The 25,301-nt window shown below is 39.0% G+C and overlaps 2 protein-coding genes across 4 annotated transcripts in view; one reads left to right on the forward strand and one right to left on the reverse strand.

The window, feature by feature from the left end:
- The first annotated feature begins 455 nt into the window (after positions 1 to 455).
- On the forward strand, positions 456 to 6,751 carry cct7 (chaperonin containing TCP1, subunit 7 (eta)). The gene is made up of 12 exons (XM_028473885.1): positions 456 to 531; positions 1,935 to 2,018; positions 2,103 to 2,172; positions 2,244 to 2,350; positions 3,314 to 3,492; positions 3,567 to 3,738; positions 3,816 to 3,980; positions 4,071 to 4,259; positions 4,347 to 4,444; positions 5,006 to 5,138; positions 5,572 to 5,778; positions 6,283 to 6,751. The coding sequence occupies exons 1-12, from the start codon at positions 526 to 528 to the stop codon at positions 6,502 to 6,504; spliced, it is 1,632 nt and encodes a 543-aa protein (XP_028329686.1). The 5' UTR covers positions 456 to 525; the 3' UTR covers positions 6,505 to 6,751.
- A 1,765-nt stretch (positions 6,752 to 8,516) lies between these two features.
- hspa12b (heat shock protein 12B) overlaps positions 8,517 to 25,301 on the reverse strand; it is a 42,968-nt gene continuing 26,183 nt past the window's right edge. For all 3 annotated transcript variants that reach the window (XM_028473882.1, XM_028473881.1, XM_028473884.1), the window contains 6 exons: positions 23,842 to 23,928; positions 14,481 to 14,585; positions 13,343 to 13,601; positions 13,151 to 13,254; positions 10,795 to 10,985; positions 8,517 to 9,044 (listed from right to left, as the gene is read on the reverse strand). In XM_028473882.1, the coding sequence (XP_028329683.1) occupies positions 8,574 to 9,044; positions 10,795 to 10,985; positions 13,151 to 13,254; positions 13,343 to 13,601; positions 14,481 to 14,585; positions 23,842 to 23,928 (1,217 nt within the window). In that variant the 3' untranslated portion in view covers positions 8,517 to 8,573. The remainder of the gene's footprint in view (positions 9,045 to 10,794; positions 10,986 to 13,150; positions 13,255 to 13,342; positions 13,602 to 14,480; positions 14,586 to 23,841; positions 23,929 to 25,301) is intronic.

The following is a 25,301-nucleotide window of genomic DNA, read 5'->3' on the forward strand; positions in this document are numbered from 1 at the left end:
TTATAATAAAAGTATTAACCTAAAAAAATAAAACTGAACACAACCCGCAGTTATTCTGATAGAATTCTTTATTTCAGACCAATTCGGTACATTATAGAACTCAGATTGTTTGATTTTTATTTGTTTGGACATTAACAATGTGTATTTAATATTTCAACGAAGTCGAACTATAACCCTTTTATGAATAAATAAAAAATACATATATAAATTAGATTAAAAAATAAGTAAGTAAACAATGCAGTTACTTATCCTTTGCAAATAATGCGGTAATAAAACAAAACAAAAAAAGAAGGTCTTTAAAATATATATTGTTTTTGATAGCATGTTTTATTGAATTTATTTACTCTCTTTAATATAAATACATTATTTTTTCCCAAACCGAACACAACACACTTGCACATAAAACGTTTGTTGTTAATTAGAAATGATTAGAACAGGCTGCTCCTCGCGTTCGAATACACCCTGTCAGCCGAAATGCATTGTGGGATTGATCGCCAGTAGGAGCTTTTCGAAGGAACTGGAAACATGATGGTGAGTCAGCTAGCATGTGTGCTTCAGCTACTAACCAACAATCCACCTCCATCCTTTACTCCATCAGTTACGATGACTCCGGTATCGGAACCATCTCACACAACACGCCTGCTGCAGTGCTCTAAAGCCGCCATTTACCATAAATATGCGTTTAAAACACGTTTGATATGAGTGTTAGCATCATGCTAGCTCTTACGAATGGGCGTAATCGAAGCTGTGGTTGGATGGATGGATGCTATATAGTAGCATTTTGTTCACTGGTGTTGATTAATCACGGATTTTGACTGAGTTATTTACACAGATGTTGAGCGTTAATGGCTGGTGTTTGAGGATATTTGCACTCAGGTGAATTTATTCCAGTGTGTGCAGTTCGTAGTGATGATTCTCTTTGTGTGTCTAACGAGGAGCAGCAGCTTTTAATACACAATATTGTGTTTCAGACTTTAATATCGTCATGTTTATGACCGTGTAATGTGTTTGTGTTATTTTAAATGATATTCTAACAATAATGAAGGCGTCTGATGGACAGCCTTTGAACGTCACTGGATTTCACAAACTGTTTTTTTCATTTATAAAATGTCCTAAGATAAAGTTTCCTATGTAATATCTTGTAATAATAGACAGTAAAATATTTCCCAAAATTAAATTAATAAATATCATTTTAAGTATGTGTTTGCCACAATTATTCGAAAATTGCTTTGAGGTTGTCATTTATCCCATTTGTTTTTCCCTGTATTATTTTTAATGGTGATCATTTTGAACAATTTTAATTTATGAGTTGATGAGGTAAAAAAAAAAAAAAAAAAACACGATAATTTCAACTTCCTTTCCATACAGTCTAATTTAATCAGCGTGTGCATTAAAAACTGCAGTTTTTTTCTGTCATTAAATCAATTTTTTTAATTTTTTTTTTTTTTTAATTTCTTTATTTAAGTAGGGACAATACATATTAATGAACATTCAAAAAAATGTAAATATGCCAGATTGTAGCCAACGGCTAATTTCCATCTGCTGTCCCTAGACAGGCTGATGTAATAAAATGTTACACTTAACAATAAGACATGGCAAGACACAAAACAATATATAAAAAGATTGCATACAGGACAAAAAAAAAAACAAAACATAGGGATCATAGAATACAGCAACATTACATGTTAAATGGAACACTGGGACCAGAACAACTACACACAAGAGAAAAGACAGGATGCTGTGGGGCCAAGAAATGTACAGGGGAAAGAAAAGCAGTTCACTTCCACATAGTCCACATTTAATGCTTCCCTGCTGTAATAATCATTATTTCAGTCTTAAAGATCAGGTTTGTTTAAAATCAAATCAAAGGGTCAAATATGTAAATTTTACAATATAAATATGTCTCACCATATTGTCCTCCTTCCCTCCTGCAGCACACACCAGTTATCCTGCTGAAGGAGGGGACAGACACGTCTCAGGGCATCCCTCAGCTCATCAGCAACATCAATGCGTGCCAGGTCAGAGCTCCTCCTCCTTACATTATACCCGTGTTTGCCTCCAGTGTGATCTTCTAACTGTGCAGCATGTGCTTTGTGCTACAGGTGATTTCTGAGGCGGTCCGGACCACTCTGGGTCCCAGAGGAATGGACAAGCTGATGGTCGATAGCAGAGGTGAGAAGGAAACATTAGGGTGTAAAGTTTGGTTTTATGTGCAGTGGACTAGAAAAAAAGTGTTTTTCCAGGAAAGGCCACGATCTCCAACGATGGAGCCACCATCCTGAAGCTCCTGGACGTGGTTCACCCAGCGGCCAAGACTCTGGTGGACATCGCACGCTCCCAGGATGCAGAGGTGCTACAATTTGATTATTTAACGGTTATTACAATATTTACACGATATCACGATTTCTGAAGCATTTTTTTCCCCTCACTTTGTGGCTACTTCATAGGGTATATGTGTCACTATTAATTGATTAAAGTATCCACACAAATGTATCTCCATTATCTTATTTATGTTAAATCACCAAATCCAAATGTAATATTACAATAGATTATTACGATATTACAACATTAGCTTTTTCAGACTTCCCAACAAAATCCTCAAAGAGCAGCATAGATCCCACAAGAAACTAAACATATATACTTATATGTTGCTGTGAACAATCAAAGAAGCTTTAAAAACATAAAACCTACAACATCAGCTCTCATAACACAATGAATTATTAAATCATGCCAGGGACTGTAAGGGTAAAGGCAAATGTGCAGCTATTCATCATCGGTGCTGTCTTCAGTCTCAGGATTTTAACCTTTGAAGTTCTTGTGTAAGAAAAGGAGCTGTTCAACATGGTGGAGAACGTTCTCTCCGCTTAGACATGTGTGCCAGGAATGCACCGGTACCTCTTGGTCAACTTTGAAATCATCGGAAACAGCGCTTGGTTCTTTCAAACGCTAGTTTTTAATCCAGATGAGTGAATTTCACGCTCAGTAACTGTAGCCAAAGGCTCGCTCAAACATCCACAAGTCCAGGGAAGTTAGCTGCTGTCTTCACCTGGTCCGTTCCTTCAGGTGTTCTGGGCGGCCTCCGCCACTTTAACTTTTGTTCCTCATGCAGCGGTCGTGTTCCTGTCAATTAGTTATTTTGAAAAACAATCGTTTTTTGAACATTTATGAATACATATATGAATATTGAATCGTCAGGTGTTTAATTGCGATTAATCTAATAATTGATGTATTGGAACACTTCTAGACATGCCGTGGTAAAGCAGGCCGTGAATCTGTCGCAAGATTTAAAGTGACACCTTTATTCTGTCGTCAGGTGGGAGACGGCACCACCTCGGTGACCCTCCTGGCCGCTGAGTTCCTGAAGCAGCTGAAGTCGTACGTGGAGGACGGCCTCCACCCTCAGACCATCATCAGAGCTTTCCGCACCGCTACCAACCTGGCAGTCAGCAAGACCAAGGAGATCGCAGTCTCTGTGAAGAAAGATGATAAGCAGTAAGTGCAGCATTCTGTCTGAAGTCTCCACATGTGTGATGATGTTCCTGTGAGATGATGATGGTCTTCCTCAGAGAGCAGAGGAAGCTGCTGGAGAAGTGTGCAGCCACAGCTCTGAACTCCAAGCTCATCGCTGGTCAGAAGGACTTCTTTGCTAAGATGGTGGTGGACGCCGTAATGTCTCTGGATGAGCTGCTGCCTCTGAAGATGATCGGCATCAAGAAGGTTCAGGGAGGAGCCCTCGAGGTGGGTGAAGACTTCCTGGACTTCTCCTTTGCTCTTTGGCTTTGTTTTGTAATATTTCCTGTGCTCCATCCGTGCAGGACTCCCAGCTGATTTCTGGAGTCGCGTTTAAAAAGACCTTCTCATACGCCGGCTTTGAGATGCAGCCTAAACGCTACGAGAACCTGAAGATTGCCCTTCTTAACGTGGAGCTGGAGTTGAAGGCTGAGAAGGACAACGCAGAGGTCCGCGTCAAGTCTGTGGAGGTGAGATGTTACCCAAGACAACTGCTTTAATTTCTGAATGCTCCTCTGGACTTGACGCTAAACTTGTTTTCCAATTCCTTTGTCTTCCAGGACTACCAGGCCATTGTGGACGCGGAGTGGAACATCCTCTACGACAAACTGGAGAAGATCTACCAGTCTGGAGCCAAAGTGGTTCTGTCTAAGTTACCCATCGGGGATGTGGCCACGCAGTACTTTGCAGACAGAGACCTGTTCTGTGCTGGGAGAGTCCAGGAGGAGGACCTGAAGAGAACCATGATGGTGACTCTCACTCAAACACTATCGTTGAGCTTCTTTCAGGACTCGTGTTGAAGCCTCTCAACATTCAGTGTGCGTTGTCTCCTCCAGGCCTGCGGGGGCTCCATCCAGACCTCAGTGGGAGCCATGACGGAGGACACGTTGGGACAGTGTGAACTGTTTGAGGAGGTCCAGATTGGAGGAGAAAGGTGAAGATCTTACTCACTGCAGGCTGTGTGGATAAGGATTGTACTCATTTGTTTCCACAACATAGTTTATTTATTTCCTCTATAGCACGTGTCAAAATCAAGGCCCGGGGGGCCAAATCCGGCCCTTTAGAGCATTCGATTTGGCCCACAGGAGAAAATAAAATGACTGAACACGTGAATCATTGTGTAAATTACTAAATAATTCAGTTGTAAATTTTTAAAAGAACTACACATTTTTTCAAAATCCTGCTTTTTTTTTCTTAAATTATTCCATAAAATTAAAGAAATATTGGTCAAAAAATCTAAAATGAAAGGACATTTAAGTATCTGTCACTTATTGCTTATATATTGTTGATGCGTTCCACACTTTGTCGAATTTATAACCGGAAGTACAAACGTCAGCACTTTAATGTAGAAATTGTTCCTATAACCTGTGGCCCACTGATGATCAAACTGGTCCGTATTTGGCCATTGAACTAAATTGAGTTTGACATCCCTGTTCTATAGATTTCACCCAATTCATGTTTGATAATGATCTGATTTAAATACATTTCTGCTCAGGTACAACTTGTTCAAAGGCTGCCCAAAGGCCAAGACTTGCACCATCATCCTGAGAGGTGGAGCCGAACAGTTCACAGAAGAGACGGAGCGCTCGCTGCACGACGCCATCATGATTGTCCGCAGAGCCATAAAGGTAACAAAGGAAGAACAATATTAAGACTCCACATGTTCACTCCTCCTCCAATCTATTCTGACTGGTGATAATACAGATTCGGGACGGTTGCTCTTAATGTTTGATTAGGTTTTTGTTTTGGCCAGGCTGAAAGAAAGAACTGTTCACCATGAGCTCAATGTCCAATTGTGAACTTTATCCTTCCATTCACTTTGTCATTATCAAATCTAAAAACAGCCTTAGTGGCTTGGTTTTAAACCCATATCATATGATGGAGCACTGAAGGAATTAGACGTTACCTGTTCCGTTAGTTCAGTACATTTGAAAATGTGTAATTTGTCAGGATTATTTTTTTGAGGGGGCTATGGGCACAGGTGGGGCTTGAAAGTTCACCTTCTTTCAAAGTGGGGGAAATACCCCAAAAAACCAATTAACCACACCCATCTATTTCCAGAACGACTCCATCGTAGCAGGGGGAGGAGCCATTGAGATGGAGCTGTCCAAGTATCTCCGGGACTATTCCAGAACCATCCCAGGAAAACAGCAGCTGCTGATCGGCGCCTACGCCAAGGCCCTGGAGATCATCCCCCGCCAGCTGTGCGACAACGCCGGCTTTGACGCCACCAACATCCTGAACAAGCTGCGGGCCAAACACGCGCAGGTACAGAACACACACACACACAGTCCTGATTTAGGGTGTAAGAAAAAACTTGACTTGATAGATTTTTAAAATCATGTTTTTGAATGAAAAACACACATAATTGAGCAAACATATACATAGCACGTAAATGCCTGGTCACTAGGTGTCAGTGAATCACATCAGACCTTGTTAAACTACCTCACTACTCAATGCATTTTAGCTTTGGAAGTTGATTGCACTTAATTTTTATAAAACATACTGGACACTTATATAGATGTATGTGGTTGTAGATGCAAGAGTTTAACCTTTTTGAAAAATGTAATTTGACAGTTTGATGAACATACCACTTGTTTTTTTTATGTTGGTACTTGAATTACTGTGAGTTACCATTTACTTGTTCTCGCAAGTTTAAAAAAAAAATTAAATAAATGGTATTTCATACCATGGCAATGCACGCCCTAGTCCTGATGATAAATAACAAATACTCACCATGTGCTCCACCCCCCAACCCCCCCTCTCTCTCAGGGCGGCACGTGGTACGGCGTGGACATCAACAACGAGGACATCACAGACAACTTTGTTGCCTGCGTGTGGGAGCCCTCCATCGTACGGATCAACGCTCTGACGGCAGCGTCGGAGGCAGCCTGTCTCATTCTGTCTGTGGACGAGACCATCAAGAACCCCCGCGGCTCCGTGGACGGACCACCAGGAGGTGGCAGAGGGCGAGGGCGAGCTCACGCTCACTAAGGAGCAGCAGGAAGGAAGGAAAGAAGCCTCAAAGTCTAAATGCAAATCAAAGAGCTGGATCCTGCTGAGCCGCTGCTTGATGTGCATTCAGATTTGAACTCTTAACTTTAAATGTGGTTTGTTTTGGAAAGCACTGGGATGGATGTGAAACAGATCCATGATTAAAGAAACTGTGGACTTAGGTCTAACATAGCAGCATTTCTCTACTTAAATGTCTGTCTATAAAAACATCTGATTTACATTTCAAGCATTGTCTCATTCCACCGTTTGTTTCACTGAGAGCAGTTCCTTTAATGTTGAAACACGTAGTAAGGCGATGTCCGTAAACCTGTGATCTGCTTTAGGGCAGCAGGGAAGAAGGATTAGCACAGTTCTCAACCATCACACTGTCAAACTATTTATTGGACCATTCTTATCAATAAATTCACCGCTAAAGTCAGATCGTCTGCTGTGCTTAATGTAAACATTTGGTTTAAAATCTTATGCACAAGCTTGACTAAGTCAGGTTTCATGACTATTTTCTAATCCTAACATTTTCCATAAATGCAGGGGTGTCTAACTCATTCTAACTCAGGGGGCAAATATAAAGTAGTTTGATCTTAAGTAGGCTGTAGATTTTAGGTGGGAAAATGAGCAATTTCAACAGTATTTCCCCCAAATTAGCACTTTGAAGTATAAATGATACATAAAGTATAACAATAAGTGACAGATATTAGTCCCTGTAGGGTGTTCTCTTAAATTTAATTGATTTTTTTTTTTTTTTTGGTGACAAAGTTATGTAATTTTGGGAAATCATTTCTGGAAAATTGAGTTTTTTTAACAATTTGATATTTACAATGACTGAAGTCGTGACTAAAAAAACATGAGGAAATTGTGATCCTCCAAATATTGTGAAGTTTCATTGAATTAGTGTATTGAGAAGGGCTGAGCTAAATTATTTAGTAATTTACACAATAATTTCAGTTTTTTGTCTTTTTTTTTTTACTTTCTCCTGTGGGTCAAATTGAATAGTCTAAAGGGACTATATTTGGAACCCGGGCCTTGAGTTTGACCCGTGGTATAAAGTGTAGAATATTAATCTACTTCCTATCATGGTTTGGTTGTGTATTTAGAAATGTTAACAAACCTATAATAAGTCACCACATCTGTTTTATCATGGAGTGAATAAAATAACCTCTTAGAGCCAACATTACAATTACAAATGTGATGTAGTAAAAATAATAAAAAGTAGTAAAAACTAATAATACAGTAAAAATAAAAGCCTTATTCTCAGGACAACTACTTAAAGCTACAACCATCATTTTAAAAAACAAGACAAACAAAAATAAACTAGAATCAGTTAAACATGAATAACTTTTTTCCATTTTTTTTTTTTTTTAACATACAATAAGCATACTGTAGCTTATACACAACAAATCATTTCTGTTCTTATTCCTGTCCACTATTACATTGTAACATCTTCATACATTACTTTTACTGTTATTGATTAGCCTGCTGCCACACAAGTTATCTACAGTAGCGCCTCCAAGAATGGGTTGTTTGGGCATCAGAGATTCACATTTTTTTTTACCTTTACAATGGATTGCACCATGGTGTTATTCTGTTTCCCCACTAAGTGGCGCCCTGTTGGAGAACAGAACCAGAGTTCAGGTAGTGATGACTATATTTCCTATAATAATAAGGTAATACCAGGTATAATGCAGGTAAAGGTGCTTGTACTAAAGGGAATGATGGTGGTTATTCATGAACTAGGTAGTATGATGATAGTAAACGTCTAGTTGAGGATGATTCCTGAGGCTTGTGTTTGTTCCGTTGAGTCTCAAAATGAGGTTTCTTCAGTTCTGAGGACAGGAACCGTTCCAGCATCATGTGATAATCTCCTCTTCAGATGCTTGTTTATGAGGATGTGTCTGTAAAAGTCAGAAAGGTGTTCAAAGGCCAAATGTCTCACGAAGTGTGCTAAGCTAACGTTGCTGCTCATGGTGATGGCCCGCTCCCAAAGTACCGCTTTATCCAGAATTATCATCCCTGGCATCAGTTCTGTGTTTTCTCACCCTTCCTGCTCCTCCTCAGTTGGACAGGAAGTCTATGGAAGCGCGGACAGAGCGGCTGGACGTGACATCTACAGCTGTGACTTTGATCTCCGTGTCTCCAAACTGCATGGTGGCCCTGATCTCCCGTCTTTCCGGGCTTCCTCCTCCCGCTGCTCCGGTTCCTCCTTCTGCCCCTGCCTCTGGCAGGTCTAAAGTTATGGTCCCGCACTTCCTCACGCCGGGGTCTGAGATGTAGACCACGTCGTCTGTGGTGCTGCAGTAGATGTTGATGATGATCTTGCGTTGGCCCGTGCGTGCGGGCGTGTAGCTGCGCTTCACCACCTCGCCCAGGGCCACCGACTGATCCACGGACACAAAGCGGTCGAAGATGTCCGTGCACCACTCACGTCCTTCTTTGATGAGGAGTTTGTCTCGAGGGTGGCGTCCGTTGACAAAGCGGTTGAGGACGCCGACGCCATAAGTAACAGGACACCGCCGCACTCTGACCTGGAAGAAAAACTTCTCGTTAGATGCTTAATGTACAAGGCCATGGTTGGGGTCAATTACATTTTTCAATTACTATTAGAGGTAAAAGTAATAGATTACAAGTACTCATGTTACTGTAATTGATATGCTTTTATGGGTACTTGTACTTTTTTGAGTATATTTCTTAATCAGTCATTTTACTTGTATTTTAGTACATTTTAAAAGAAGAAAGTAATTCATTACATTTCTACACCCAACTGTTACTGAATGATTTTATCTCTTCCTTTTTATAGTTTATACACGAGATGCTTACTGTATCCAAGGAAACCGTGGCAAGATTTATTACCAACAATAAACAAAAGTAACTAGTACATTTTACTTTGAGTACTTTTTAATTGAGCTACTTTTTACTTGTACTTGAGTAATTTATGTATGACTTACTTTTACTTGTGTTCAAATTCAATCAAATAACAGTACTTCTACTTTACTAGGATACATCAGTACTCTTTACACCTCTGCCATTACGTCTTCAATTAACCAATGTTGAATTACAATTAAATTACGTTAGCCTGTATTTTTTCAAAATACAATTAAAATGTAAATGATCATTTTTCCCCAGAGAGTCAATTACAATCACACTCCCAATTATTAAAGTTTAATTCAAATTAATCAATTAATTACAAAAAAACATGAAACTGAACCTTCCTCTTGTGTAAGCTTTTTGTTACTATCGTTTATGACAGAGATGGGCAAGTTTTATCACAGCGGGGGCCACAAAAATGTAAATGTCAGATGTGAGGGCCACGTTATTAACATTCATGTCAGCATTTCGAATAATGACCTAATCTGATCATTAATACAAGAAAAACAAAGGGTTTGTGTGTTTTTTGTATTGTATATTTTCTTGGGTTTTTTTTTGTAATCACGTGTTTGTGGAGTCCTTTTGTGTATTTTCGTTGTTGTTTTTTTTTTTTTTTAAACAGGAAGATCTTACATGGTCCAACATCTTAGCAATTTCCAAACATTACAGCACAACATATATCTGTATACACATATATACAAATAACCCAACAGTGCAAGATGTGGTTCCTCAAGTTGAAACTTCAGCCATTCCTTCCTCTCATTTTCAAAAACATTTTAAACAAATGTATACATTTCAAAACCCAAAAGTAAAATAAAATAAAATAAAGTAAAATAAATGAACAAGAACAAAAAGCTGTCACCTTCACTCGTCCATTTATAAGTATATACTCACATCTCTATTGAGTAGTCCAGTAAGTTTTATATTCTATAGGTGGGTCATCAAATCAAGTCTGGCCTCCGAGGGCCAATGTACCCAATCCACTTTGACCACCATCTTTGAAATTTCTCCGATTGCACTTTAATAGAAAAGGTCAATCTTTCCATAATGTAGATGTCATAAATAATTTTATACCAATCGTCAATTGTTGGTGCATCCGGTTGTAACCACTTTCGTTGTTGTTTTGAGTGTTATTCTGTGTGTTTTTGGAGTGTTTTAGTGTTTTTGCATAATTTTGTTGTTGTAGGAGTCATTTTTGATGTAGTTTTGGACACTTTTTTGGGGGGTATTTTTGCATTTTTGGCCTACATTTTGTGTATTTTTCAGTCATTTTGTGTGTTTTTTTTTAATCAGTTTGAGCAGTTACTTGTGGGATTGCACAAAATTAGATCGAGGGCCGCATGTGGTCCCCACATTTGACCCCAACCCTGGTACAAGCACCAGATTACTGTGTGAGCCCACCCCCCTCACCACGGTGGGATCCAGCCCAAACAGCACTGCGCCTTTAAGGATGGTCAGACCGACATCATGAGGGATGATGATGCGACACGTCCTGCCCAGTGACTTCTGCACTGCTTTCTGTAGCATGGGCGACTCAGCAAAACCACCAACCAGGAAGACAAAACGCACACCTCGCACCTCTGGCTTGGACATCAACTCCTCTGTCAACAAAAGCACAAACACAGCCATCAGTTAACACATATGTGTCACACTCATTTTAGTTCAGGGGCCAAATACGGAGCAGCTGTATCTCCAGAGGGCCACAGATTTGCTGCAAGAAAATGAGTAATTTCAACAACATTGTGCCATAGTTTGCACTTGTACATATACATAAAATACAAAATATGTTTGAAAACGACAATATCCAAGCAATAAGTGACAGATATCAGTCCCAACAGGATCTTCTACTTTAATTAAGGGAAATATTATGTCTTAATTTAAGCTTTTTCCACTGTTTAACATTAAAAATTACTGCATCATGCACCGGGAGTGTTGTGTTTTGATTACACAATAATTCATGTTTTCTCTGTCTTTTTTACTTTCTCCTGTGGGTCAAATTATAGGCTCCAAAGGGCCGGATTTGGCCCCCGGGCCATGAGTTTGACACTTGTGAGCCAACAGAAACATTTGAGCAATCGGGATAGATCTGGATTTTCCAAAACGTCCTCTTACAAGCCAAGAGGATATATATATATGGCGCATAGTGGAGGTTTGCGTTCTCTGAGTGCTCTTATTTCTATTAAAGGGGACATATTATGAAAAAAACACTTTTGCAGTTTTTTTGATCACATATGAGGTAACTTGAGTGTCCACCGGCACACAAAATGTGAAATAAATCCATCCAGTTGTTTTTTTGTGGTCTTTGTAAGTCTTACAACAGAGAAAATTGCTCCGTTTCAAATTTTCCAGATTTGTGATGTCACAAGTCAAATCGGGAAAGAAAAGCCCCTCCCCTCCGCTGGTAACTCCACCTCCAACATGATGAAAACTTTTGCGAGCGTCCACCATTGTTGTTCTCACGAGTGAAGGAGTGATGGCTACCAGTAAAACTAAATACAGAACTGTCCTGGTGCCGTGCCTCCACAGTGAACGTCGTACACTCTAGTGTAAGCACTATTTATTCATTCGGAAATGTACGCCGCTCGTGTTATTTCGTCTTGTATCACTGATCTAACGTGTTTGTGACACAATGCGTTGCAGCGGTTGGAGAAAACACATGATTATCACCTTAAATGCTCTATTCCTGTAGTTAGAAGAGCAATAGAGGAGGAGAAAGTGACTTAGCAGAGTTTGAATGACTGCTGCTGCTGAGATGCACGGACCCTGAAGTGCTGAGACGAACTCAAAATAACAATAGCCGCTTAAATAGCCATGTATTTTACTGTAATGTGCAGTTTTTTTGGCATGACATGAAGTGAGTGAGCATCTATAGACACGCCCACTCATGAACATGCATAGGAAGGCCCCAAAACGGCCCGATTTCAGAACTGCTCAGAAAGTGACTTTTCAGAGGCTAAAACTCTGGAAAACAGGTGAGTTTGGGAAAATAAACCTCAAATAATGTTTTTGGGGTTCTTGTGAAAAATTGCATAATATGTCCCCTTTATGACATTTTTACTTCAGGTTGTAACACATATTTAAAATCCTACAGGGTGGCTCCTATTTAAAGGGTCCATGTTAAGCTAAATGTTATATCAACTTTTCTGTGCTTTAAACATGATAAAGTGCTATTTGGGCTTCATACACATGCCCAAAGTGTTTTTTTTATTGATTCCCTCAATCGTTAGTTAAAGGGTGATTTGCTCCTTTCTTACTGCATGGTGAGCCCAAACACCTCGCTCCAATTTGATGACACGTTCCCACTTTGATGACGAATTTCACGCGGCACTGAGCTGGAGAAGCCGCGCCTCCAGGAAGCTCTCTGCCGTGATTGACATGTAAACAGACACGCCCACGAAGGTGAGCGTGTCAGTCAGCGTCCTTCACACAGTGTTATGTATGTTATCTATGTATGTACCGGCGAACACCCCGCCCCTACGTTCTGTCTCGTGTTTATAAAGCAGCATGAGCTCGGCTACGGAGTGGATGGGAGGAGGTGGGCCGTCCTCTGGCGACCTCTGGGAGGAGGAAGTCCGTGTCCCGTCTATAGACACGCCCACTCACTCAAATCAGCCTGTTTTGTGTAGAGTTGCTCAGAAAGTGACTTTTCAGACTAAAACTCTGGAAAACAGGCGAGTTTGGGAAAATAAACCTCAAATACTATGTTTTGGGTGAAAAATAGCATGACATAAGGCCTTTAAGTGATTTGTCTCTGTGTGTTTCTCACCAATGTGTTGAACAATGTTGATGATGGTGGGCTGGAAAAGCTCATTCATGGCCTCTTGAGTCAGCCGCAGCATCCCCTGAGACGACCACTTCACAATGTTCATGCTGAGACACACACACACACACACAGGAGAAAATGGTTCACCATGGATGTCACACATCATCACTGACGCACTTCTTCCCTCACACTCACTTGCTCCTCCGCAGAGCCGCCTCCACACTCTGCCCTCGGTGCCTCTTGTAGAAGTCGATGAAAGAGAAAGGCAGGGAGATGTTGAGGGCGTTGGTCCTGCCCGGCGACGCCGTTCGCTTCCTGGCCTCAAAGGCAATGGTGAGGTCCACCCAGGCCGCAGGTCGCTTGGCTTTGAAGCTCTGGATGAAGTCCTCGCCAAAGATCTGACACAGCATGGCTTCAAAGGCTAGGTCTACACCCACAGCACCGTAGGGACCACCTGGATTAAAAAAAAAGATCTATTAAAAGCCCAACACACTGCAAAGAAGATCCAAAATATCAGGATTTCATGTGCTGAATGGGGAGGATAATCATACAATTGAAAAACGACAATTCTTAATTATAATGTACATAATTTACAAATATTTTAAGTGCCATAAAAAACAGTGACTGTACAAAATATATATGAAAATTTAGTTAATTTGTTGTTCTTTTAAAAATACAAGTTAATTTTTGGTGACTCAGCAATTCTTCTTCACAATGTTAATGGACCCAGCAGTTCTGGCTTCATCACGAATTTATAACATTAATCTAAAAATGAGGATTTTTAATGACACAGTCAGCTTCACAGAGCTGAGAAATTAGGAGTGAAATAGGATGTTACATTTAATTTCTTAACAGCAGTTTTACTGTGTTTTTGACAAATTTCTGGGATTTATTGAATTTTTGAATGTCTTAGGAAGATTTTGAGACCATGGAACATGGATTCAGTAAGACATGGCATCGCTTTAAAGGTGAGGAGTGATGGCTTGTTTATGTCGCCATTTTTTTTCCAAGTTTGACAAAATAACTGACTGTGTTTGCGTGATATTCTAAGCTTTCAAAAGGTATCTGATACTTGTGATATGCTGCAGTATTTGAGAAGCATTTAATCCCTTAATAAGTGAGAACATGCATTTTGACCCGTACTGGGGACGGTGGACGTCACAATGTGTCGACGCAAATTTTTGTATTTAACATTATCAATTATGTTACTAATCATTTTTGCTTTACTGTCCTGTATATGTTACACGGGAATAACGAGACGGTCTATACATTTATTCCCCCCCTCAAAAAAAACAAAAAAAAAATCTCAAATTCCGCATACGACAATATTTACCTGAAGCCTTGTAGAGCTCTTTGAGGGTCCCCTGTGGTTGTTCTATCTGATGAACTGTCAGATCAACTGTTCCTCCTCCACAGTCTGCAACGACGTACCGATCCCCTGCAAGGAAAGAAATCAGAAACACACACGTGATCTATTGTGTTTATCAGTAGGATTAGAGATATTGTTTAAGTAACCGAGTGCAATGGGAGCTTGTGAAATAGCAGTAAATGATCCTAATGTTGTGAAATGTGTGTGTGTCTGTTTCCCCTGTGGGGCGCCGATTTTTAAGTTGAGCATGCTAAAATAAACTGCATCTTTTTGCAACATTTAGCAACAAAACACGTTTAAAAATTAAATGTGAATTTTTTTTAATGTTACTTTTGACCAGATTTACAGTGATACTTATGAGCTTTTATTTTAACACTTCCTGGTGAATTTGTTTATATAAGCTAAATATTTATTTTCTCCTGTGACATTTAGATTTAACATTCAACATTTAGATATAACACTTAGATTTCATGTTTAAAATTTAAATTTAACATTTATATTTATATTTCACATTTATATTTAATTGTAAAATTTTGATTTAATATTTAAAATTTAAATCTAACATTTAGATTTAACATTTAGATATAACATTTAGATTTAGATTAAACATTTAGGATTTTAATTTAAAATTTAGATTTAATATTTCACATTTAGATGTAATATTTACATTTAAATTAAACATTTAAGATTTAAATGTAACATTTAGATTTAACTTTCAGCATTTACATTTAACATTTCTATTTAAATGTAACATTTAGAATTCACATTTTAGATTTAGATTAAATATTTAACATTATGATTTAGCATTTATATTTCATATTTAACATTTAGATATAACATTTAGATTAAATATAACATTTAATTTCAACATTTAGATTTAACATTCAGCTTTTAAATTTAACATTCAGCATTTAGATTTAACATTTAGATTTCATATTTAACATTTAGATTTATCACTGGCATTACATTTTCACTAGAAAAAAATATCACAAATTTTACATGTATTGCTGTAAATCTGGTCAAAAGTAACCTAAAAACGTGATTTGTTGCAAGATGTTGCCGTTTATTTTTGCCTGTGCAACTTTACAATTAAACCAGCAGCAGCCTCTGAAATGTAAATATTTCCCTGGCCTCCCTCTGCAATAGCTTACAGTCTATGCACGGTGCAGCGATAAGAGTTGTTTAAATTAACCCTCTCATTATCTCAGCATACAGCTGGAACACAGGACGAGTGAAGGAAGAAAGCGAAGATGAAGTTCAGCAAATAGCTCAAAAAATTGTGGTTTAGAAGGAAAAAAATAAGAGGGAGTAGAGAGTCCCATGGGCTGGGTCCTTCCTCTCTCTCTCTGTGTGTGCGTGTGGTGTGCGTGTGTGTGTGGACAGGAAAGGGAGTAGAAAGGGTCGGTTGGGGCACGTGGCTCCAAAGAATTGTGTCATAGATCAAGACCAAGACCAAGACTTTTGGGAGTCGAGTCAAGTGTATTGAATTCACTCTGAATAATTATTTTTTTTTGGTTTGTTTTTTCAGTTTTTCATACTAAATTTTTTCAGTTTTTTGGACACATTTTTTTCCCTGTTTTCCGGCCTATTTATTTTTATTTTTTCTAAGCTTAAAGGTGCAATCCATAACTCTTAAAAAGTGACTTTTTGTCATGTGTGCTAGTAGTTTGTGTGAAAAAAAAACGGTTCATTGAGTCCCGCCTGCTGCCTTTGGCAGATTGCCAGAATACACCGCGGCCGGGCAAAAAGAACCAATCAAAACCTGGATTGTGTTTGATGCAGGGCTCGACACTGCGACTAAATTGGTCGCATATGCGACTATTTCTTCAGTGTGTGCGAGTGAAAAATTGGTCGCATCCGTGCAAGTGCGTATGGGTGACCTTATTTTGGACAGAGTAGCTGAGCGCTTTGTCACGTCCCACAGAGTGGCACCTCTCTCTCTTGCTACGCACTGTGGATTTGTCAGGTGAATGAGGCCTAAAGTGAAGGTTTCAGGAGGTATTTCCGATATATTCCTATAAATAAGATTGGTTTATTTTGTTTATATAGGATCCCCATTACCTCCCATGGTAGTGGTTGCTAATCTTCCTGGAGTCCATTTAAAAAAAAAAAAAAAATCAAGATTCGAGTGCATGTAAGAACAGAAAAAAATTAAAGACTGTTAAAAATATACAGAAATATTACATGAAAAGGTAAATCAAGATAAAAAAAATACATGATATGAATGTGTATTAAGAATGGTAAAACAATTATTTTAAAGCATTTTTAAATATGCGTAAAGTTGACATGTCTTTCAGGTCCCGAGGTAATTTTTTCCATAAGTGAAAAGCTCTAAAAAAAGACATTATTAGGACAGTTGGTGACTAAGATGGACTAATGTGTTTTTGCAGGCGTCTGACACATAAGACAGTAGAAAACAAAACGATCTGTGAGCTAAAGTTAAATGTTTGAAGCCAAATGACAAAATTAATTAATCAGGAACAGATCCAAGTGCTTATCCTTATTATCACATTAATGAAGTTGAAAAATAGCCTATCAGTGCTGGTGTTGACGGAAAATCCAAAGTCTGGCCAGTCTGCGACCGGGACAAAAAGCTGAATAAAAATGCACTTGAGACCAAGGCCAGTCTCGATTAGTACAACACTAGAGTGTACTGTGTGGAAGCAAACTTAAAAAAATACATTCAAATTTTCAAAAATTCATCAATACATCTATAAACAAAGTTTAGCGACATTTAAGTGACGGAGATTATAAATGCTTTTTTTTTTTTTTTTTAGACATCTATGGTCACATGCTGCTCAATAAACAGTTTGTGCAGATGTGGATATTAGACTGTAAAAAACAACGCAGCCTAATTTACACTCACTGACTTCTTTAATAGGTACAACTAACAAATGCAGATGAAGATCCTCATTTTTTTCTCTGCAAACAATGAAAATAAAGTCCCTCGCTCTGTACCTTCAGAGCTGATCTAATATTCTAATGACGTGAATTCAACATATAAATATTTATTTGATTTCATGCTTCTTCTATGGCATAGTCTTGCCCTCAGGCAACACATTTTGATGTTGGCCCCTTTATCAGTGCTCACACTGGCAACCAGTGCCGTTCCTAACCAGCTCTGTGCATGTGTGAAACCATGGGGGACCATTGTCTGGCCTGCGTAGGTGTGAACTGCACTGCAGGGGGGGGTAATGGCCCGATGGTCCTGCTGGAAGAGATGGTCCAAACAGCGTGCCAGACTGGCACGGTGGACCGCGCATGCAAATGTATGAAACATTACTGGTATATATAGGACACATGTGGTTGCTATTATATAACCCAGAAAAAAATGGAAATTGGACATTGTACTGCTGCTAATGTATAAATAATGTATATATATATAAAGCAGGTATATCTATATGGTGTTTCAGTGTTCTGGGACACATACTCACAAACTCTGTAGAATCACAACAAACAAAGTGTCTTGGGGAGCAAAGTGTAGTGTATTAATTTATCCATCCAAATGTAACCAAAAACAGAACATCACAAATACAAGCCCAAATAAATGAAACGTCAGAAAGAAAGTGTAATAATTTGCCAAACAAAAATCAATAAGCCAGAAATAAAGTGTAACCTTTTGCAAAATTTAACATGGACCTTAAAAACAAAACATTTAAACATTGGGAGTACAACAAAATTTGATATCTTTGTCACACAATATCTAAGCTTCCAGTGAATAATAATGTGCAGTTGTTGTTGTTATTATTATTATTGTATGAAGCCAACATTACTGCAGCCCTGCACACCATCGTTGTCCTTTTAAAGTCTCTTTATACAAAGACATAAAAACAATCTGAAATTAGTGGTGACTCAAGTCAATCACCTTTATTATGCATTATAACAATCTGTTCTTGAAACATATCATATAAACCTCCCTTAAGTCTCTAAATTATTGAAACAATGAAAAACATCTCCTAAAAAACAAAATTACAGAACATTAAATAATCATTGAATATACATTTCAATAAATAAGTGCATCCCATGGTCCCATGTTGACTCTGAACTTTATTCTGTCTTTTGTCTGTGGAAGTGATGGGTCGAGACCAGATGATGGAAACTAGGGTCAGCTCATGGTTTTGATGTCCAGGGAGGGGCGTGGCCACTGTGCATGGACTTAAAGAAGAAGAAATAAAAGAAGAGTTAGATATTGTCATGTTCATCGAAAGGAAAACTGAAAGTGATGGAGATAAATATGCTCATATGGACACACACACGCACACACACAAAGTTTAAACAAACTGTCCTAAACTGTCTCACACATTAAAAGCATCTATTTACACTTTATTACACTTTGTACATTAATGTACACAAAGACTAGCGCCACAAAAGCAGAATGATTTATTGATCTAGAAATTAAACTGATCTTACCTTCATAGGCTCAATTTCCTCCTTTGTTTTTAAATCCCTTTGAACCTCCATCCATGGTGGTTTTCATCGTCAGAGAGTCTTTCATTTTCAATAAATCCACTAACATTTGGTCTGTTTTAATCTCTCTCTCTTTCTTTCTCTCTCACTTGGTTCTCTCTATGTTCCTCGTGTCGATTTCGTCAAAACAAAGCGCCATCTTTAATGTTTCCGTTACGCGTGAGTAAAATTACCGTAATTTACACTGGCTGTAAAGAGCAACTTCTTATCTTTCATAAACTGGTGGAATTTCTCCGATAAAGCAAATATGAGCTGATTTACGATCATTTAAATTAACATGATGCGTTCAGGGGCCCTGGGAAACTCAGTTCGTTCGTATAATCCAGCCGTGAAAAGAGCACGTGTCTGGGTAAATCTTGATTTATAATTACACTACGCAACAGAAAATGTAAAATTAACAGCATGTACTGTCAACAACAAACCCAGGGTCACTTAATGGTGACGTAACGCCATACGTGTGTCATAAATTAATCTCTGTGGGAACCGAGTGGAGCTGGTGATCACGTCCGTTCTACCGTGCCAGAAAAGGGACAGGGAGGGGGGATTCCTGCTGTGAGCTTGGAACGGCCCTGGTTGCCAGTGTGAGCATTGTGTGCTCAGTTACAGTAAGAAAAAAAACATTTACAGTTAAAAACAAAAACGCCAGAATTTAAGTGAAAATGTGTTTTTTACATCTAACATGAAAACTGTAAGCCCCCTAGTTCAAGAAGAGTTGACCCCTTACTTATTGTTTTTGTTTTGTGTTGATGTATATAGGCCCACGAAAAAAAAAAAAAAAAAAAGCAAAAGAAAAACAAAAAAAAAACCTTGAGTGTTCATAAAAACTGTGCATTTATAAAGTACAAATTACAATATACTGTGTTTATTAGGCTTTAGGACAGCAATGAAATCAGTACAAAAGAACATAACAGGAAAGAACATCTAAGAAACACCATGTGGCAGAGGGAAAACCACAAAAGATCCGTCCCACTGAATCTCATCCTACCCCCTGCAGTGGTCATCACAGAGGCAAAGGAAAGAACGGCAAAAGAAGAACTGTTTACAACCATGAACAGCAAGAAAAGAAAAGCTGTCAAAGAGCTGTAGGATGAAAGACCAAGCAAACAGAGCTGCTTGGCCCGCAATGACCTTGAGGAGAAGAAAACAAGTAAAATCATCAAAGCCAAAACAAGGTTAGTACTAAAAGTGGAGCAGTGTGTGAGCAGTAAGGAGTACCACACATGCAAGTCCAGCACTGACTTACCGTTCTCCTCAGCAACAAATCAATCATCTAAACTTGAGCCACGCCAACCAGACAAAGAAGCCGGCCCTTCCAAGTCTAGCCCAGACATGATGTCCCTAAACTATTCTGTCCCCGAAATCTTCTATGAAAAGTCATTGTCCTCGAAACCTAAAATTAGACCGTTTGACAACCGTGTAGTTGTCCGAAAATCAAAAAAGGAATTTAAAGAGAAATATTTTGAATTCGAAACAATTGGTCAAGGATGCTTCGGAATAGTCACCGCAGGAGTACGCCGTTCTGACTCAAGACCCGTGGCAATAAAGCACATTCCATTAAACTTGGTCAAATACATGTGGGCAAAAACCCAGAATGACAATTACAAAACGATAACTGAGGTCGTCCTCATGGCCCAGGCAGCCCGCCTCCTCTACAATGGCAGTGAAATAAACCACGCGGTCATCGGCTTATTGGATGTCTTCTAGCTAAACGAGGAAGTCCTCATAGTTATGGAGCGCCCCTTAAAATCGATGAACATCAAGGAGTTATTTAAATGGAGAGGGGGAAATATCCCACAGCACGAGGTCAAGAGCATCTTCAAACAGCTCGTGGACGCTGCCGTGCTAATGCATAAGAATGGGATTTTTCACCGTGATATAAAGGGAGAGAACATCCTGGTTTTTCGGGTCCAAGAAGAGCTCTCAATCAAGATCATTGATTTTGGCTGTGGCGATATTTTACAAAAAAAGCCCTACACGACTTTTCGAGGCAGTTTAGCCAATGCACCACCTGAGCAGCATCTGCTGAATCTGTGCTATGCAGAGCAAACTACAGTGTGGCAGATAGGGGCCCTGCTGTGGAACCTCTACAGTGACAGACCGTTCCACACCAAAGAATATATGAATGGACTAAACCCCCCCTTTGATAGGCTGTCTCGTAAATGCAAAGACTTCATGAACCAGTGCTTGACCATTTGCCCAAAGCAGCGATCACGATTGGTGAAGCTACAGTGTCATGCCTGGCTGGTGCAAAAATCTCGCCCAACCTCTCCACACTCCTCCAACGCCGCACGTGGTGAGAAAGCACAATAAGGAAATGGATTCTCTCAGTTGGAGATAGGCACCAGCTAGAGAGGTCATTCCAGGCCCACAAGTGCTGGGGAGTATGGTGAAAAAAGCAGAAAAGAACCCAAGACACCCATTCTTTCTAATCCCTGATGACGTACTGCATGGTAATGGTCAAAAAGAACGGGAGCTGCAGGGTACGAGGAGGAAAACAGGACATGGATTTATCGCCCACCTCTGTTTCACATCCACCACTACTTCCTGAGGTTCCATACTTAAGCAATATCACACGAGAGGAAGTGTCGTGTTGATATTTGGCGTGATTCGGTTGCAGGCTCGCGCCGTATATTGTCACACCAGTATTATTTGGTCAGAACTAACTGTTGTATAAAGTATAATACAGACTGGCTCATATCTACCGCAATGAATGATAAACCTGTAGCTGATATCTGTTTAAAAGTTTAAATAAACTGCCTTGAAATAAAAAATGTCCACATTGTTGAAAATAAAATTATTCTGACCACACACACACATAATTAATTTATTAAAAATCTCTAGTATTATTTTCATCATCATAATTGTAAATAAGAAAACACTGATGCACTATCTGTTACATGTTTATAGTACGACTGAATAACCCTGTGTCGTGTTTCAATAACTACTATAACCATAATAAAACCACATCAAACCAACAGAAATCCCATTATTCACAGAAAGAACAAAGTGCTGTTCAATAGGCTCAACATTGTGCGCAAATAAAAATAAGAAGTCTAAGTTTACAAACTCAGCTGCATTCATCAGTACAAACAGTTTTATTTGCCAAAAAACCAACACCTCTATTATTAACAAGAAAAACAACATATTTCTGTCACTTGTAATATTGGAGCATCATTGAGTTATATTTAACAAATGCTAAAAACTTAATAAAATGCAGTGCAACCAGACTTTATATTGCCAGCTTTAAAATGCTTTTTTTAATGATACATTAAATAGAAATACATTATGTCCATCGATTCTCAGAATGAGTATATTTGTCCTTCTCACTGCCAAACAACAACACTATTAGACATGACTCGCCTCTCTCTGATTGGCTCTTGCATTGATGAGCCTGACATATTAAAGGTTTGGCAAGGCTGGAACAACCCGTATGAGGACCGACAGAAACTCTACTATCAAAACTGAAGCAATGAAAAAAGAAAAAACAAGCTGACAGGAGAGAAAAAGTACTGAGTAACAAGAGTATCCAACAAAATGTGTCAAACTCAAGGCCTGGGGGCCAAACCTGATCCTTTAAAGCATGCAGGGGTCACCAACCTTTCTGAAACTGAGCTAAGGTACTTTATAGTCCGTAGGGTTCCCAGTTAGAAAAGTACTTCTTAAGTACTACATTTTCCACAATTTCACTTTTTTTTTCGATGGTAGGATAATAAGGATGGCTAAAAAGGTAGAAAATGTTGAGGATTCAACATGAAATGCTTTATTTGTCTTAATGTATGCAATTGTTTCATTGTCATCACGTCATAAAAAAATCCACTTGCTTTTTAAAAAAACATATTTCATATAAATCTTATTTTATACAACACAACACTGACCATACACCAGATCTGCAAAACTTAAAAACATTTTATACAATTTTTCAGTGAAAAAACCCATTTAAAGAAGGTTCATTCAATACTAAAACTTTATCACATGCAGCAGTATTTAACTCTACTAAGTACTAACTACATCTCCCATCTGTATTTATCTTTGTGAGTTTGAATCCTGGAAAGTAAATCGGATTTTAGATGGAGCTCATTGGTGACTAGAGCTCCTGAGGGCACCTCACATGGTCCATGCGGTCTACCTGGTGCCCCAGGCAGGGTTTGGAGGAAGACGGGTGAGGAACAGAACCCAAGCTGCTTCAGGTCCAGTGTGAAATATCCACAGTCAGTCATGATTTGGGGTGCAATGTTCTGTTCTGTTCCTCACCCGTCTTCCTCCAAACCCTTGGACCTTGATTCCTGAATGACAGACACTTTACTTTCATCAGAAAAGAGCAGCTTAGACCACTGGCCAACAGCCCAGTCCTTCTTCTCTCCTTTTTTTCTGCAAAAACTGAAAAGTAAATGGTGATTTCTTCACAGTATTCTAATTTTTTGAAATCCTGTTTTTGTGGGTTTTATGAGCTGGAAGCTCAAATTATGTTAAAATAAACAAATAAATACTTGAAATCGTTTAAATTGTGGGCCCTGAATCTATGATCTATGAAAGTTTAACTTTTTGAATGGAATTATGGAAATTAAACAACTTTTCCATGATATTCTGATTTTTTGGAAAGGGTCTGTATACTAAAAGAGGGCACGTTCATACTCACTGATTCATTTGCATGTTGGTTGGAAACAAACACTGGCATTGAAATAAGCAGCAGGGTAAAAACAGAGTCTTTCAAGTGTGTGATGATTGTTTCCCCATTAAAGTCAGCGCATCTGCTGCGTACAGCTAGTGTGTGCAGGGTTAAAGGTCAAAGTCATCATTAGGCCCCGATTGTGGTGGAAGCTGTGAAACTCATAAACGCACACATCTGTTCTGTTCTCACCCGTCTGCAGCTCGGACCACAGCTCTCCAGTTCCACTCTCCACCAGGAAGGTCCGGCTGTGTCTGGACCGCCTCAGCTGCTCCCTCGCTGCAACACAGTCATTTTACATCTTGATAAATGGAGGTTCTCTGTATTGTCCAACAATTGGTAATATTTATTATTCTTTTTTAAATGTAAACACCACACACAATCTCAGACACCTGTATTCTATACTTTCTCAAATATATATCTAGTTGAAATAAATTGCAGTATAAAAATATCTGAGCTGGTGCTCATTGTCACTCTGTGCACTAGTTCTTACTACTATGTGTTTGCAACACGGTATAACAAATATGATAGAAAAAACTAATTTTAGAAGAAAGAAGGTCTCTGGGGTCGCCAGAAATGTGTAGTATAAAAATGGGGTCACGACCCAAAAAAGGTTGCGAACCACTGCCTTAAAAACTCTTTACCTTCATTATTTTTTTCAGCACAACCTGTGCGAACTTACAATTTTACATTTAATTTCCTTAACCTTTATTTAAACAGGAGAACCATATTGAGATAAACAATGTCTTTCAAAAGTGTTTCCTGGTTAAGTTAAGCAGCAGTACATGAAACAAGTTACAGTGTTAAAGTAAAAGTAAAATGTTCTTAAAACAAATAAAAAAACAAGTACATGAAAAACAGTAGAAAGCACAGTGACAGAATAAGAGCTAATGAAAAATAAAACTGTAAATAGTCAAAGATAACTGAGATAAAAGAAGAAAATGGTGAAGATTTTGTCCCATTGAGACCAAGTCTGTGAGATTAAAGTATTTTTCCAAAGCATTCCATAAACATGGAGCAGAACACATAAGGCTTTTTTCCCCCTGTTCAGTACAAACAATTGGAACGGTGAGTAAAAATAAGCCTTTAGTGTGCAGACTGGTTACATCTAGTTTCTTGGATCACATAACTACAAAGGTAGGGTTAGGGAGGCAGCAAACCAAGAATTGCCTTGTAGATAAAACCAAACCAGTAGATATGCCAGCGTAATGATATAAATAAAGAGCGTCCATCCAACCCTTTGCTTTGCAGTTAGTGATACATCTCAGTGCAGTGTGATAAACAGTGTCCAGCAATGAAGACACTGAGAGGAAGCATTCATTTTTTTTTTTTTTTTTTAAAGGATTTTTTTGGCTCTAGTGGCCTTTATATGACAGTTGCTTGACAGGAAGGGGGTCAGAGAAAGCAGGGAATGACACGCAGGAAAGGGTCCCAGGCCGGGAATCGAACCTGGACCTGCTGCAGGTGAGGAGCTATAGCCTCTGTACATGGGGCGGGGGCTCAACCCACTGAGCTAAACACCACCCCGAGAGGAAGCATTCATGTAAACAAGGTCACCGTAGTCCAACATGGACATAAAAGTAGCCTCAACAAGGCGCGTTTTAGTCTCAAATAAGAAGCATGATCTATCCCTCCCTCTAAAAAAAAGACCT

The sequence above is a fragment of the Gouania willdenowi genome, chromosome 18 (assembly GCF_900634775.1).
Source record: "Gouania willdenowi chromosome 18, fGouWil2.1, whole genome shotgun sequence".
NCBI lineage: Eukaryota > Metazoa > Chordata > Actinopteri > Blenniiformes > Gobiesocidae > Gouania > Gouania willdenowi.